The sequence below is a fragment of the Pteronotus mesoamericanus genome, unplaced genomic scaffold (assembly GCF_021234165.1).
Source record: "Pteronotus mesoamericanus isolate MK-2021 breed Mesoamerican mustached bat unplaced genomic scaffold, CSHL_Meso_final contig_20, whole genome shotgun sequence".
Taxonomy (NCBI): Eukaryota; Metazoa; Chordata; class Mammalia; order Chiroptera; family Mormoopidae; genus Pteronotus; species Pteronotus mesoamericanus.
In genome coordinates this window covers 10,982,926-10,999,881 of record NW_026555085.1, presented here as the reverse complement: position 1 = coordinate 10,999,881, position 16,956 = coordinate 10,982,926, and the positions used below count along the sequence as shown (strand labels likewise).

General features: G+C 39.4%; 2 protein-coding genes across 9 annotated transcripts in view; both read right to left on the bottom strand.

The window, feature by feature from the left end:
• Positions 1–10,480, bottom strand: part of LOC129067027 (adenylate cyclase type 10-like) — a 45,432-nt gene extending 34,952 nt beyond the window's left edge. Inside the window, 4 exon segments of the mRNA XM_054568742.1 lie at positions 4,978–5,121; positions 5,855–5,893; positions 9,367–9,471; positions 10,324–10,480. Coding sequence (XP_054424717.1) covers positions 4,978–5,121; positions 5,855–5,893; positions 9,367–9,471; positions 10,324–10,480 — 445 coding nt within the window.
• Positions 10,481–11,523: 1,043 nt separating this feature from the next.
• The window catches only part of NFYA (nuclear transcription factor Y subunit alpha), a 24,441-nt gene continuing 19,008 nt past the window's right edge, over positions 11,524–16,956 (bottom strand). For all 8 annotated transcript variants that reach the window (XM_054569335.1, XM_054569334.1, XM_054569329.1 and 5 more), the window contains one exon: positions 11,524–14,048. In XM_054569335.1, the coding sequence (XP_054425310.1) occupies positions 13,995–14,048 (54 nt within the window). In that variant the 3' untranslated portion in view covers positions 11,524–13,994. The remainder of the gene's footprint in view (positions 14,049–16,956) is intronic.

Here is a 16,956-nt window from a genome sequence, read left to right as displayed (position 1 = left end):
AGGAATATATTATGATAATATTTTATAAATCTGGCACTCAAAAACATAGAATTCACAACACCTAGCACCCATGAAAAGTTACCAGGCATGCAAAGAAAAACGAAAATATGATCCACAGTGAGGGAAAAGACAACCAATCAAACCCAACCCAAAATAATACAAATGATAAAATTAGTAGACAAGAACATTAAAAGAGTTATAACTACATTCTATATATTCAAGAACCTAGAGAAGACACTGAACAGATAGAGACATGGAAGATTTAAAAAAAAAAGACCCAAATCAAACTTCCAAGGATAAAAACCAGAAGGTTTCAGATGAAAAATACACTAAATAGGAAAAAAGGTAATTGCAATAGAAAGGTTTGTAAGCATGAAAAAATACAGCAATAGAAACTATCCAAAATGAAAGATAGGGAGGGAAAAAAAGTGAACTTCACACCAATGAGCCATGGGACAATTTCAGGCAGGCTAATGTGTGTAATTGGACAGAGGAAGAGGAACATAGAAAAAATTATTTGAAGAAATAATGGTAGAACATTTCCTAAACTTGATTAAAAAACGAGAAACCTAGAGATCAAAGAAGTTTAATGAGCCCTAAGTACAAGAAAAATGAAAAAACAAACAAAAAAAACTGTACTAGGTACATCATAATCAGATTACCTAAAACCAGAGATAAAGAAAAAAACTCAATAAAAACCCCTGGCACACTAAAGCCCTGGAGCAGATGGCTACACAGGTGAATTTTACCAAACTTTCAAAGAACTAACACCTCTCCTTCTCAAACTATTCCAAAAAATTGAAGAGGAGGGAAGACTCACAAACTCTTTTTATGAGGCCAGTATTATCCTAATTCCAAAACCAGGTAAAGGCACAGTAAGAAAGAAAATTACAGGCCAATGCCTGATAAACATACATACTAAAATCCTCAACAAAATATTGGCAATCTGGATCCAGTAATACATTAAAAAGATCATCCACCATGACCAAGTGGGGTTTATCCCAGGGATCCACAGATGGTACAATACTTGCAAATCAATAAACTTAACCCACCACATAAGCAAAATGAAGGACAAAAACAACATGACCATATCAACAGATGCTGAAAAAGCACCCATTTATAATAAAAAAAATACTCAGCAAAGTGGGAATAAAGGGAGCAAAATTCAACATAATAAAGGTCATATATAAGAAACCTACTGTCAACATCATACTCCACGGGCAAAAACTAAAAGCTTTTCCCTTAAGATCAGGAACAAGACAAGGGACATTTGCTTTCACCATTCTTATTCAACATAGTACTGGAAGTTCTAGCCACAGCAATCAGACAAGAAAAAGAAATAAAAGACATTCAAATTGTAAAGGAGGAAGTAAAACTGTCATTATTTGCAGACAACATGATTGTGTACATAGAAAACCCTGCAGTCTCCACCAAAAAACTATTCAACCTAATAAATGAATTTGGCAAAATAGTGGGATACAAAGTCAATATTCAGAAATTGATGGTATTTTTGTATACCAACAATGAACTGTCAGAAAAAGAAACTAGTAAAAAATCTCATTTACTACAGCAGCAAGAAAAATAAAGTACCTAGGAATAAACTTAACCAAGGAGGTAAATGGCCTGTACTCAGAAAACTATAGAACACTGAAGGAAGAAATAGAGGAAGATACAAATAAGTGGAAACACATAACCTGTTCATGGATTGGAAGAATAACATCATTAAAATGTCCGTATTATCCAAAGCAATCTATAACTTCAATGCAATTCCTATTAAAGTACTGATGGCTTTTTTCACTGATCTAGAACAAATACTCCAAAGTTTATATGGAACCAAAAAAGACTCCAAAAAGCCTCAGAAATCTTGAGAAAGAAAAATGAAGTTGGAGGAATCATAATACCTCATATAAAACTATACTACAAGGCCACTGTAATCAAAACAGCCTGGTACTAGCATAAGAACAGACATATAGATCAGTGGAACAGAACAGAGAGCCCAGAAATAAACCTCTGTCTCTATGGTCAATTAATATTTGACAAAGGGAGCACAAGCTTACAATTGAGTAAAAATGGTTTCTCCAATGAATGCTGTTGGGAGAACTGGACTGGTACATGTGGAAAAATAAAACTAGACCTCAACTTACACAATACACCAGAATAAACTCAAAATGGATAAAAGACTTAAATATAAGTCATGATACCATAAAAGTCCTAGAGAAAAACATAGGCAGTAAAATTTGAGATATCCCATATAGCAATATTTTTGCCGACATATGTCCTAAGGCAAGGGAAACAAAGGAAAAAGTAAACAAGTGGGACTACATCAAATTAAAAAGCTTCTGCATAGGTAAAGAAATCATCCTCAAAATGAAAAGGGAATTGACCATATGGGAAAACATATTTGCCAATGATACATTGTATAAGAGTTTAATCTCCAAAACATATAAAGAACTTACATGATTCAACACCGGGAAGACAAACAATCTAATTAAAAAAATGGGCAAAGGACTTGAACAGATAATACTCCAAGGAGGGCATATAGATGGCTCATAGGCATATGAAAAACTGTTTAACATCACTAGCCAACAGAGATGCAAATTAAAACCACAATGAGATATCTACCTCACACCTGTCAGAATGGCTATCATTATTTAATAAATCAATCAACAACAAGTACTGGCAAGGGGGTAGAGAAAGGGAACTCTAGTACACTGTTGGTGGGAGCGCAGAGTGGTGTGGCCACTGTGGAAAACAGTATGGAATTTCCTTAAAAAATGAAAGACAGAACTGTCTTTTGACCCAGTGTATCCACTGCTAGGACTATACCCTAAGAATACTGAAATGCCAATCCAAAAGAACTTGTGAACCCCTATGTTCATGGCAGCACTATTTACCATAGCCAAGTGCTGGAAACAGCCTAAGTGCCCATCAGCCTAAGTAGATGAGTGGATCAATAAACTGTGATAAATTTACACAATGGAATACTACACAACAGAAAGAAGGAAGGAATTCCTACCTTTTGTGGCAACTGGTTGGACCTGGAGAGTATTATACTAAGTGACATAAGCCAGTTGGTGAAAGACAAATACCGTATGATCTCATTTATAAGAGGAATCTAGTGAAACAAGATAAACTAACAAGGAAAATAGAACCAGAGGCATGGAAACATGGAACAAATCGACAGAGTCCAGAGGGGAGGGGAAGGGAGGGTATGGGGACAATGATGGAAAGAAGGGGAAGGGACTAGTCAAGGAAAATGTATGAATGACCCATTGACATGGACAGCAGTGTGGGGTTTGACTGTGGGAGTGGGGTGGAAGAGGGCAAAGGGGAAAAAATTGGGATAATTGTAATAGAATAATAATAAAAAATAAATACATGAAAAAGAAAAAAGGTCTTAAAAGTAGCCAGAAGAAAGACAGATACATTATATACAAAGAGATGAAGACAGAAGTAGATTTTTTTGTTGGAAACGTGAGAAGCTAGAAGATAGCAGAACAACATCTTTAATGTAAGAGAGGAAAAAAAATCTCCATCAACCTAGAATTTTATACCCAGTGAAAATACATTTCAAAAAAAGAGGTAATATAAAGATTTTTCCAGACATACAAAAGCTGAACTAACATATCTCTAGCAAATTCATATTATAAGAAATGTTAAAGGAAGTTCTTCAAACAGACAATAAATAATAAGAATTGAGAAGGACATGGAGAAATTGGAATCTTCATACATTGCTGGTAGGAATGTAAAATGATACAAGCACTTTGGAAAAAAAGATTTGTTGTTTCTTAGAAAGGTAAACATACATCTACCATATGACCTAGACCTTCCATTCCTAGGTATTTACCCAAGAGAAATGAATATATATATGTCCACACATGTTCATAACAGCTTCATTTGTAATAGCCAAAAATTGACAACTCAATTGTCCATCAAAAGTGAGTGGATAGTAGCTCTCTCTACGGAGCACACCTACCCCTTTCCCCACCCACTTCTTTCCCCAGGGTGCTCTCTCTCTCTCTCTCTCTCTCTCTCTTTCCCTGCTGAGCACCCTCTTTCATCTCTCAAGGTGAGTATCTCCCTTTCTCTCTCTTTCCTAAGCTCCAAGGACCCTACCTTTGCTGTGACTCATTTCTTGAGCCCATTCCTTCTATAGCTCATTTCTTCTATCTCTGTGGCTTTCTAAATAAACTTTCCCTTATAATTTGAGTCTTGGCTCTAAATTCTTCTTTTAGCCAGAACTTTAAAAAAAAAAGTGAGTCGATAAATTGTAGTATATCCATATAATAAAATACTACCTACTTTTTTTCAACTATATTTTGGAGATATTGCTATATCAGAACATATATTTTTAAAGTTGCAGAGACTCTCATTGAGTAGACATATTAATGTGTAACCAGTCTCCTATAAATGGGTTGTTTTCAATTTTTTTTACAAACCATATTACAATCATTAATCTTGTACATATGACATTTCATATATCCTCAGGTATAGCTATAGGATAAATGTTCAGAAATAAGATTGCTGGGATAAAGAATAAATGCATTTGTAATCTTCACAGAGATTATTGAATCAACCTCCATAGAAATTGTATCATTGTTGATTCCCATCAGTACCACATGAGGAGGCTTACTCTTCACAGCCTCAACATCTTCAGTATGTTTAGCATCTGAACTTTTGTGTATCTATAGATAAGAAATGATCTCAGTTGGCATTTTCTTATTATGAATTTGACCATCTGATGTTTTTGTATACTATTTATTCATGTCCTTTGCCCATTTTTCTCTTAGAATGTTAGTTTTTTCTTTGTGTTTTTAAAAATTTCTGTATATTCTTTCTATATTAGAAAAAAATTCACCCTTTGTCTACATGAGTTACAATTTTTTTACCCAATTTGTCATTTATCTTTTGGATTTTTTTAATAGTGGTTTTTTGTTTTTACTATTCTTCAATTGGACCTCTTTTAGTAGCTACTACCTATCTTTAGCTGCAAGTCTTGGCCTTCTCTGGTATGGTAGATCCCAAATTTCTCCTGCATCTCCAGACTGCATTTTGCCACCAGGGTGATGATGTCCCTCAGTTGATTCTGCTCTACTGTCCAGAGTGCCAGGAGCACATTCCCTGCAGAGACACAAGACAGGCTGACAGAAGTCAAATACCTGGAATTACTTGGCCAGCGCAAGGTTCCCAATAACACAGAAGATATCATGAAAGGTGTCAGGCAAGGTTTCTTGTTCTTATCCATTATCCTAGGTTAAAATATTGCTTTAGATTCTCAAAACTACTGAGCATGTAAAAACATGACTAGGTAGAAGCTAACATATTACTAAGATTTAAGGATTGTTTTGGTAACCTTCATCCTACCAATATACTAAAAGAAGGGGAGAGGTACTAGCAAAGAGGTTCAAAAAAGGTAGGTTTGTGTTCAAATCTAATTTTACGGCTGATTTAAGTTTAAATAAGAAGCTGGGCCAATTCTATGGCATAAAGCTGTTAATGATCCTCAGAGTTCTCCAGAGAGGAGACTTTTGACTCCTCCTTATCTTATATTTAGCTCCTGCTACTAATGACCAAGTTTCTCATTAGTTTTCTCATGAATGCTCTATAGGCACTTGTTTTTCTGTCATTCAGTCTAAACAATATGTAAATCAATGTGAGCTTAATATGAGCAATGCTTTTCCATTAGACCAGAAGACCCTTTGAGGCAGAGTATGTGTCTTTCTCATCTTTGTTTCCTCAGGCCCAGCACATATTAATAACCACACAATACTGAATAAACAAATATGTCAAACTCTACCTAATATAGTCTTTCTCACTTATAGTCCTTTACATATTCAGAAAAGTTAAAAAATACCTGTAATATTTAGGATATCCCCTCCAAAACAGAGTACATCTGAAATTGGGTAAGGAAGAAAGAGGAAAATAAGTCAAAATTAGAACTATACCAGATCATAGAAGAATCATATATGATTAAAAAGAAAATGGCCCACTGAGTTTTCCTCATATATTTTCTGGTCTATTTGTGTACTCCAAGGCTTAGGTTCCTTTTTCCTTCCTCCTAGCTTCTCCCCAAATCTGTTTGTACTTAAGTCTTCTCTAAAATGGCAGAAGTAATTCTATTCTCTTCAAAGCCACCCCCTTATTTGTGCTCTGGACCCCAGCCCTGCTCTCCCTTTCAAGAATGTCACTCTCTCCCTCATCTTCTATTGGATCATTCCTATACATATTTTTAAAAACAAAAACAAAACACAACAAAATTCACCTACCTATTCTTGACTTTACCTTCTTCTCTAGCTATTAAGACCATTTTTTTTGGGCTACAGTCCCAGCAAAAAAAATTCTCAAGAGTTGACTATATACAGCTTTCTCCTTAAAACCTATTCACTCAAAAACTTTCTCTACCATTCTCTTCTCAGCTTACTGATTTCCATCTCTGCCACTTTACTAAAATTATCAAGATAATCAACAGCATTCATCTTGCTAAATTCAGTATTTTCTGACCTCACTGTATTTGACACCTTTCATTTTCAAGCCAGCTAGCCACCACCCTCATCTAGACAGATATTTTTCTTCTGGTATCATAAATACCACAATATCCTACCTCACTGGCTATCTTGTAGTCTCTTTCTACTTAATCATAATTCTCCCCGGAATTCCTTAAGCCTCAGTCTTAGGCTCTTTCTCTTTATTTATACTCTTCTCATCAGCTCACACTTTGGTCTCTCCATTTGAATGACTTATTGGCATCTCAAGCTCCAAATATTCAAAACAGAACCTGATTTTTGTTCTCAAAGCTCAGACTTTCCCATTTTGGTAAGTGATGCCACCATCAATTCATTTATGAAAGCTGAAAACTTGAGTCCCCTTCCTTACCACTTCTCACTGAAATTCAATACATCAGCAAATCTTGTCTGTTAAATCTGAAAAATATATTTCAAATCAATCCAGCTCCATATAGCTCTATATCTTGAGACCAATGATTCCAATCTTGACTGCACAATGGAATTGCCTGCAAAACTTTTAAAAATCTGATTCTTAGGCCTGCCTCAAAATATTCTGATTTAATTGGTCTGGACATCAGGGTTTTTAAAAGCTCCCCAAGAGGATATCTGATGTGCTGCCAATGTTGAGAACCACTACCCTAGACCAAATTTCTATCATCTTTCCACAACTCTTCCAATTATCTCTTCCAGCACCATTCTTACTACTTAGACTTCATCAGCTTCCTATAACCCAATCTCCATGAGACAGCTAAAATGCACTTTTAAAAAACATAAGTCAAATCACACCACTCCCTTGCTAGAGAACCTTTTCATAGTTTCCCCTCTGTAAGAACATATATAATCCAAACTCCTCACTATGGCCTAAACAGCTTGATCATCTCCAACCTCACCTCAAACCGCTCCTCCTTCACTAGCTATGCTCTAGCCACTCTGGCTGCTCAGTTCTTAAAACATGTCAAGCTTTCTCCTATTTCAGAAGTTTTGTACTTGGCATACTTCCGTCTGAAAGGCTTTTCACAAGGTGTTGCTCTTACATTTACATCTCAGCTTAAACACCACCTATGACTACCCTAATATAGAAACTATCACCCTACATTTCTTTTTTTTACCACCACACCCTATTTATATCCTTTGTAGAATGTGTAATTGATAATCATCTTATTTATTGTCTTTCCCACTAAATTGGAAACTCCAAAAAAGGAGGTACTCTGTCTTACTTCTCCCTATATTTCTAGTACACAGTAGTTCCTGGTGTTACAATTCCTATTTAATACATAATCTCTTTCTCCCCCTTTCATCTAACCTTGGTGAGAAAAATTGAAAGACTGTTTATACTTGTTCCTCAGGGGTAAGGGGAGAGTCAAAAGGAGGATGCTACAAAGTAAGTATTCTGGTGAATTTCAGAATGATGGACATAACTGTATGGGGCACTGTCAGTAAAGAATGGGAGTGTTACTAAAGAGTACAGGGCCAGAGTAATTTCCGTTGGGTATGTAACGGGGCACAGCTAGGGGCCCCCCAAGGGGTATTTGTAACAGAGTCCAGAGATTGGGGTGTCCAAGAAAAATATATTCTCCCCACCCCAGGGTGGGCCGCCATGGGGGATGGGAGCCTTGAGCAGGGCCATTGAGAAGTCATTTTGTATGTCAATAACGGGAGAGCTTCATTCCTCATATGCAAAGAGGGTTATTTTGCATATCACCAAAGCTAATCTGGAAGGTTTAAAAGACTTAATACAGAATGTAACTGGGAAAGAAAGAGGAGAGACAGGGGCCTGCAGTAGAGTCAAAGGGACACAGACTCTGGGGAACAGTGTGAAGACCATGTGGGAAGAGGGGAGAAAGGACTCTTGCTGGGGGGCCGGGAGAAGGTGCCACATGGTTATGGATTAAGAGCTGGAGATCGCGGTGACGCAGTGGATGGTGCTGAGACCCAAGAGAGGCCTGCCTAGCCGAACCCTGGACTTCTGTTCTTTTTCTTCTGAAGGACGGTACCCCCGACTGGCCTGATTGGCCTAACTGGGCAAAAGGGGGGAAGGCAGGACGGTGTGTGTGCTGGTGATTGTTTTAAAGGGATTTTGAGATTTAAGGGTGACATTTAGCCATTAATCAAACCTGTATAACTTTTGAATAGTTCCTTTCCTTTTCCCCAAACTCTGCCATTCAGAGCCATAATTCCAAGGGCGGCGCGCAAAGGACCCACAACCGAGGGACTCCGGGGCAAGGGGGGTGTCATTTCGGTAATAGCATCTGGGCACCCCCTGTCATGGGTCCATTTGTTCGGTAACAGGTAGGCCTAATTAGACTGAAAGGGCCCAAAGAGTAGGTTTTTGCACCCTCTGCACTATTATAGTGCACGCCACAGAGTAGGTATTCAAAACATGTTTACGGCACAAATAAGGAGTTTCTTTTCCAGATTACTCAAATATGCACAAGCTTAATACATGGCAGAAAATAAAGGAAATACTCATTTCTGCCTCATAGGATCAAAATGCAATACCAACGTGGGAAGGTGTTTTGTAAATTATATCTAATATACACACATGAGGCACATTACATTATTGTTAGAAGACATACCCTGAGGAGTACTTTATTTTGAAATAAAATACAAACATGCAAAGTTAAAATTAGTTTTTTTCCCCCGTTTCTGAACATTGAGTTGACAGGGTGTGAGACTGGGGAGAATGGCAGCTACAGGCAAAAATCAAGCTTGTCAGTGGCAACTTGAAGAGCCAAGATGAAGCACTACTGAAAGAATTAGTATCCCTTTAGTATCCCTTTTAAAGCACCCCTGGCCCTGTTCTGCCACAAACCCTCAGGAGTCAAGACCACACCTTCCTTGCTCCCCCACAATGGTCACTCACGCTCCACAATGTCACTAATGTAATAACTGAAGATGTGGGCCAGTTCGTCCACGTCACGTTCCGACTTGCAGGTCTGGCTGAACCTGTCCATTAATGCTGTAAACCCTGACCAACAAAGCAGAAAATACTAAGTTAGCTGCAAATCCTACTTAGAGGCCCTATTCCCTCCACATATCAGACCAGTGGAAAAGCAGCAGACCTCTAGGAGGTGAGCAATTCATTATCCTGTAGCATGGCTGGGGGCCAGGCTGGTTGCTGCTGCCTTTGGGGGAATCCCGGGGGCCCCTCTCCATGTTCCCAGGGGATGCGGATGGTGGAGCCCCTTTTCCCCTGAAGCCAGCTGCCTCTTCCCCGCCATCCTCTGAGGCCCCCTGGGCAAGGGAACTGTAGGATTTCTACCCCTGTGACAGACACCACTGAGGAGGGGACAGATTAATGCTTTATAGAGAACACGTTTTGAGCTCCTTGAGGAAGACACCTTCTACGACTCATCTTCATATCCATGACACACACTCCATACAAATTTGTTAAATAAACAACTATCAAATAGCTGCTAGTTTTCTTAACTCCTAGAACAATGGGGCGCACATATTTGTAAACCCAAAGAATGAATTAATTGAACGAATAAAATAAGCAAATGAGGAAAAATTCTTATTGGAAAACGCTCGGTATTGGGAGAAACTTGGATTCAGTCTGCCATGTGGCCCAGGGGAAGTCCTTTCCCCTTTATGAGTCTCAATTTCATCATTTCTGAAAGAACTCAAGGGCTATTCCAGGTTACTCCTAAAGGCGTCCTCCTCTGAGAATGGCCCTCAAAGTTTCCGGCGGCCTGCAGGTAAACAGCATCTTAGCTTGCCCGGGGCCAGGCCGGTTAAACGCCTTGGCCTCTACGAGCTGAGGCTCAACAGCCGCTCCTTTGGCAGGTGGGGAGGGAGACGCACCTCCCCTGGCCCTCACCCGTCACGTGGACGCTAAGGAGGACGCCATGGGTGGTGGCCAGCTCGGGTTCCGACGCCCGTGGCTTCCTGAAGACCAGCAGGTCGGGAAGCAGCGCCGCCAAGCGGGCTCCCACAGGCCACAGAAACGGCGCCCTCACCGCGTCGCCGGACGCCATGACGGTGGCGGGGTTGCCCATCTAGCTACCGGGTCCCTCGTGTAGCAGCCAATCCACATTGACAGCTCGGGCAGGGCCCTCCCGTGAGCCAATGAGTGTAGCCTTCCTTGTGGTATCACTAATCGAAAATGGCTGCGGGCCCCGCCCCACCTGCTCCTGGCTGCCTTCGCTCTTGCTCTGGTCAGGATGGGGGCGGGGGACGGTGGAGGCGTGACAGGGAAGCCTTGGGCATTTGAGGTTTTTTTTTTTCATCTTGAAATGTGATAGTGAAGAGGCTTCCCGTACAAAACAGATAATCTGCGATAAATATCAATAGGGCGGTCTTTGCGTCCTATCACAGGTGAAACGGGTCATCTCTGAATTTCTAAGGACAAATTCCACTGGCATCTGGCTAAAGCAAACTCAGGATGGTCTTTAAATCTAACACTGTTAGACTAAAGCTATTTTACTGTTAGTTTAATTGTTAGGGGAGAGTTTCTTCTATTTCTGTTGTCTGCCAGGACAAGTCTATTGGGTCTCTTACAGGAGGTTTCCCTGTGGCTGGTTTTCTCTTAATTCCCGGTTCTGACTTTTGTATACCGGCACGCTTTAGGTTGCCAGTCTGTTGCTCAGATTCACGAGGAAATAAAAATGTAAAAACTTCACCGTCACTATCTATAGTTACACAACACCTAATAAATCAAGGCTGTATTGGTGGGCTAATTTCACTAAAGGAATTACTTCTTTGCATTTTGATTAACTCTTCCAATAAGACCAAATATATGATTAGTTCACAGGTGACAGAAAATACCTAGTTAGCCCAGTGGGAGAGCCAAACAGAAAAGGAGGTTAAGAGGCAAGATAACTAAGAGGTTTGGGCACTACAAGTTTGACACTGTACACAGAGTTCACGTGTCTGCCTACAGAGATCACAATTTCAACATTATTAACAGCTTAAAACCCAGGGGATGTAGACTTCTCAAAATTCAAATAACATTTTAGTATTTTTATAAATTTATTTTAAAAAATAACAATTGCAATGACATCAATGATCATATCACCTGTACTCCCCTTACTGCTGAGGGCAAAAGATATATAATTGGAGTCCCAAAGAAAAAGCAAGACATTATCATCAGGCACTCAATAGCCATAAAATGTTGTTGGTCCAGTGGTACAGACACTGACATGTTCAATGTACCAGTACAATGAAAATATATTCATTTACAATTATCCTGAAAGGAAAAAAGCACTCAAGTAGAATAACTATGCATTAAACCAATTATTCACTCATCCATTCACTCTTTCTGCATCTAGAAGTCATCACTACAGTCACAAGGACAAATGAATAAAAGAACTTCTAGTAACAAAGAAAATGTCCAAATCTCAAAGCCCCACTTTGTGGGATATTATGGTGTGCTAAAATGACCACAATAAGAGGGCCGGGAGTTAGCTGAAATGCAGTGACAAAATAACAACCAGCATTTCATTTCAAACAAAACTCAAATGCATGAAAAAATAATTCTGCAACAATGAGGTTGGTATTACTATGTACAAACTTATAGACACAAATAAATAGCATTTTAGAATTGCTATTGGCCTAAATACTAGAAATTAAATCTGAGGAATTTCTTCCTGAACTCTGCATCTTAAAGATTCCTAAACAAACCAAAGGATATATAAATTCCTCATTGTTTTTAATAATCTATCATCTGAAAAGTTTGGGGCTTACTGGATAAAATTAACATCTGAAACTCAATATATAAAAAGAGCCAGAAGTTTCTAGTGAGCCTACCAAAGAATCAGCTCCCTGACCCCCACCAGAAGCCAAGAGATAATTTGATTTCAGGAACTAGAAATACTTCACTTCCTGCTTCTTTTGCATAGCCCTGTACCTCTTTTCTATTACAATGATTTCCCTTTGTGATGTTTTCTTTAGAGTTAAATTTATCTTTTCTCTCTCAATGTAGAGTAAAATAAAAAAGCCAATCTTTACGCTTGGTATTTAAGTCAAACCCACATGTTTCTCAAAAGAATTGTTTTGTTTCCAGAGTAGGAAGAAGCTCTTCTGAAATATCATCTTATTTCTAAACAGGGTTCAACATCTAGAAAATGAGGCACAACCCGTTCTGGGAACTATGGTCCAGTTTCTTACACTGCAGGCACCTTGATTTCCAGTCTGTAATTTGTCCCCAGGATATGGATGCAATATGAAAACCTCCTGCACGAGGCCTATTGAGAAAGGAGGGAAACAAATGAAAACTGGAGCCAGAGTCAGTTGCCATGGGAAGAATGAGAATATGTGTTTTCTGGGGCCAGCACAAAGTGCTGCAGGAGTGAAGCCAACATCTACCTGCCTCAAGCTCTAGCAGGTAACCTGGAGAACACCCACAGCAGCTGCATTGAACAGTGCTTTCCAGAAACTGACAAGGACCAAATCTCATACCGCTCCCTTTCTGTTCTTGGTAAAAGGCTATAGTGTAAATGTAAATTATTCTCATCTTAATGATCCATCCCAGGCATCCATCCACTGAAGAATCAATCATGCTATATGACAACATATGGGTATACATACAACTCTCTCTTCTTCTAGACTGAAACACACACAAACCCTTCTATTTTCCAAATGCTGTCACCAAGCTTATGACTGAAAATCTCTAGTTTGGCTCTGTTTAGGAGGTGCGACCACTGTCTTCAGCACTTCAGCATGGAAGTTGTATTGTTTTGTTCTCTACTTAGGAAAGGAAGTTTCGAGTTCCAATACCTTCTAAAATGTCTTAAAAGTAGCTATAGTAAGAACTATGGTCCAGATGACCTGTCAACAGATGCACAAGCAGACCACAACTGGTCAAAGCTAAAAAAGATACAGCAATTATTATTTTTAGTGCTTGATTCTTTTATCATTCTATCCCCAGAATTAGCTTTTTCTTGGCTGGAGTCCAAAAATACCAACCTATCATCTGGGCAGACAGAGATTCTTATTATTACCACAGATTAGATGAATATATCTCAGAGAATTTATTGTTTCCATATTACGAGATGGAACTTCATTGCCAGGAAGTCATCTCTGAACACAGAGCGTCCATTTACTTAGCCTGAGATCCCTCATCAGAGGGATGGATGGTTTTTTAGATTCCATGGGAAGAAGTAGGCTCCAGCTTCCCCAAATTCAGTTTAACTTGAGAAGGTTATTTTCCCCTGCTGAGATAGCTGGCTGGCTTCACCAGACAACGTAAGTGCTGTGTGTGGTACTGCTGGGCTGGCATGAGTCGCTTGCATCATCCTAATCCATGAAATGTCAATGTAATCAACAGTCTAAAACAGGTCCTGACTGAAAGGGTGAGAAAGACTTGCAACTTCAATTTGCCAGACACTGCTGCAATTATAATACTGAGCCACTTATTAAAAACTAAGTGGGCTTCTGTCCTGTAAAAAGGGCAGAATGTGATCATCAGTGTCCCATTGGAAGAACTGATCAATTTCCTGGAACAATGGTGAGGAAGGTGACCTTAATCCAGGTCCATCACATGGCCTGGGGTTAGGACACTCGGATGATCTGTGTCATTGCTTCTTCATCTGCTTGGTTTGGATCCTAGAGACAAAAAAAGCATAATAATGAGGAAAGTCCTTTGCAAAAGAACAGAAACTTGAGGCTCTCACTACTTTATCACCAAGGGCATAGATATAGTTTTGCCAAGTAAACCAAAGGCCTGTGTACAAGTCTGAATAAATGGGTTAAAATTCAGCTCCTTTAGAAAACAGAGTCAATAAACCTTATTCTCAAAAGGATTAAAAATCTGGCCTGGCATTCCATTACTGAACACTCCAGAGTTGACAGCACACCCGTGTTGTGCTCTACCTGTAATGTTTAAGGTTCCTTGGAGGTAGCTAACTAAGCAAAAGACCAAGAGAAGCTATGTCATGCTGTATTTTTGTGCCACTATTTTATGATCATCGTATTAAAATGCTGAGTACTTAGCAGAACTAAGTGACATTGAAATTTATTTACTTTAATGCATTTACTTTGTTAAAAGGTTATAGTGTAACCTAAAGGTTACAGATAAACCAGATGCACAGACAGGAAAATTGATTTGTTTGGACTAGAGTCGAAAAAGTTAGTCATAAGCCCACCAAGGATCAACTCCCAAATCTCTTGGTACCCATTTAATATTCTTTCCACTAACTCTGCCTCCCGTTTCTTACTTAAAACCTGCAGTGTTAAGACAAGGATTTGTCTGCGGAATCTTTTTGCAACTCTCCACAATAACTACCTTCAATTCTTCTACACCAAGTCTCTGAAACCTCACTAGGCATGATCCAAGGATGAAATGCAAAGTTTCTACAGGTGGTAGGACAGGAGCTTGGTGTTGATCAATGAGTGAGGAAAACTACAGCATTTACTGAGCTCTCACCATGCACTACGCTAAGTAGGTGCCTAATGTGACTTACTGCATGAAATTCCCACAACATTCCTGTGAAGTATCAGTAGCATCCCACTGTAAGGTGAAGAAGCTGAGGCTAAAAGAGGCTAAGTAACTTGACTGAAGTCATGTTGTTAGTACCCGGAATTAGGAAAGTTCCTGGCACAACGCTCATAGTTGGCATCTCTACATCTATATCCTGCAGGAAAAAGTAGTGAAAAAGGAGGGTCTCTCAGACTACAGGTAGGAATTAATAGCATAGAAGGAATCAGTGCTCATGTGTGAGGACACTGAGTAATCCCACTATGACTACTGAGAAGCAGGATGAATAGCAGTTGCTTAGATGTTGTACAGAAAGAGTTTGAAATTTGATGCGGTAAGAAACGAGAAATTAGCATGCACTCTTGAGCAGGGGCCTCACATGGTTGTAAAAGCACTATCTTATACAGACCAATGTGACAATAGTGCAGGTGGGATGTGACAGTCATACAGAATAAAGTGCCTGTAAATGGGAAGAATCCATTAATTTAACAAACATTTACTGAGTGCTTGTTTTGGATGGGGCATTAAACTAAAAGCAAAACAATCCTCTACTCTTTACATAGCTGATAGCCTAGTGAGGGAGACAACCACTGCACAATTACACAAATAAAACAATTTAATTATTACATTCTAAAGATGTAGGGAAATAATGGGGTAAGAGAGACCTACTCCGGATAGGGTGGGCTAGGGACACTGTCTCATATTTAAACCAAGACCTAAAGGATGAGGAGATAGCCATGAAGAAAGGTGGGGAGTGAAAAGCTTTACAGATCAACTATTTTAAAGATAAAGGTTCTAATGGCTGAGGAGAGACCAATAAGCAGTGTAGCAAGAGCATAAAGACCAAAGAATAGGAGAAAAGGAAGCCAGAGCTAGATCATGAAGAACCTTGTTTGGCCAAGGTAAGCAAGAAAAGGCAGGGGTAGAAGCAGTTTAAGCAAGACAATGGTGTGATATGATATTGACATTTAAAAATGACCACACTAAGATGTGAGTAATGGACCAGAGGGACACAGAATGGAAGGAGAGAGAACAGTAGGCAGCTGTTACACTAATCAAAGCAAAAGAGAGAGGATTAGACTAGGCTGACAGCAATTGGGGAGGGGTAAGGTAAATGGATTTAAATATTGTTTGAGGCAAAACCAAGATCTGGACAATTCTAGCTTTAGTAATTGGTTGGATGGACATGTCACTTGTTGAGATGAGTGGTTGAGGCATTAAAAAAGAAATCAAGTCTTATTTTGGATATATTGACTCAGAAAGCCAATACAATACAATCAGCGGAATCAGATTAAGAACCAGTATAATACAGAAGTTACAGAATAAGTTCTGGAATTACGAGGTTGGTCCAGAAAATATCTAGCCATGTAATAGGAAAAATAGGGACGTTTACTGAAGGAGATATGAGATACAAGAAACACTGTACATAGGACAGTGTTGCCTCAGTTCCCCTTCAAAGTAGACACCCTGGGACCCCACACAGTTCTCCCAGCGTCTCTTCCAGTGTTCAAAAACACTTTGCAAACTCCTTTGTTGGAATTGCCATCAGCTGCTCAGTTGTATTTTTCTGAATCTCATCAATGGTTTGAAATTGTCCCTTTCAAAGGTGGTTTTAATTTTGGGAAAAGCTAGAAGTTGCAGGGCACCAAATCTGTTTTGCAGGAAGGTTGAGTCACCTGGGTGATTTGATGTTTTGCCAGAAAACTCTGCATGAGACGTGATGTGTGAGTGGGTGCGTTGCCTTGATGAAGCTGCCAATCACCAGTTGCCCACAGCTGTGGCCATTTTTTTTGGGTATTTCATCTCTCAGCTGATGAAAAACATTGAGGTAGTACTCTTATTAACTATTTGGCCTGCAGGGGCATACTTGTAATGGACAACATCTTCCCAATAAAAAAAGTTAACATGGTCTTGATCTTGCTGCAACTTTGCCATGCCTTCCTTGGCCACGGAGAACCAGGCGACTTCCACTGGGGTAACTGGGCCTTTGTTTCCAGATCATAGCTGTAGACCCATAATTCATCTCCAGTTATGACC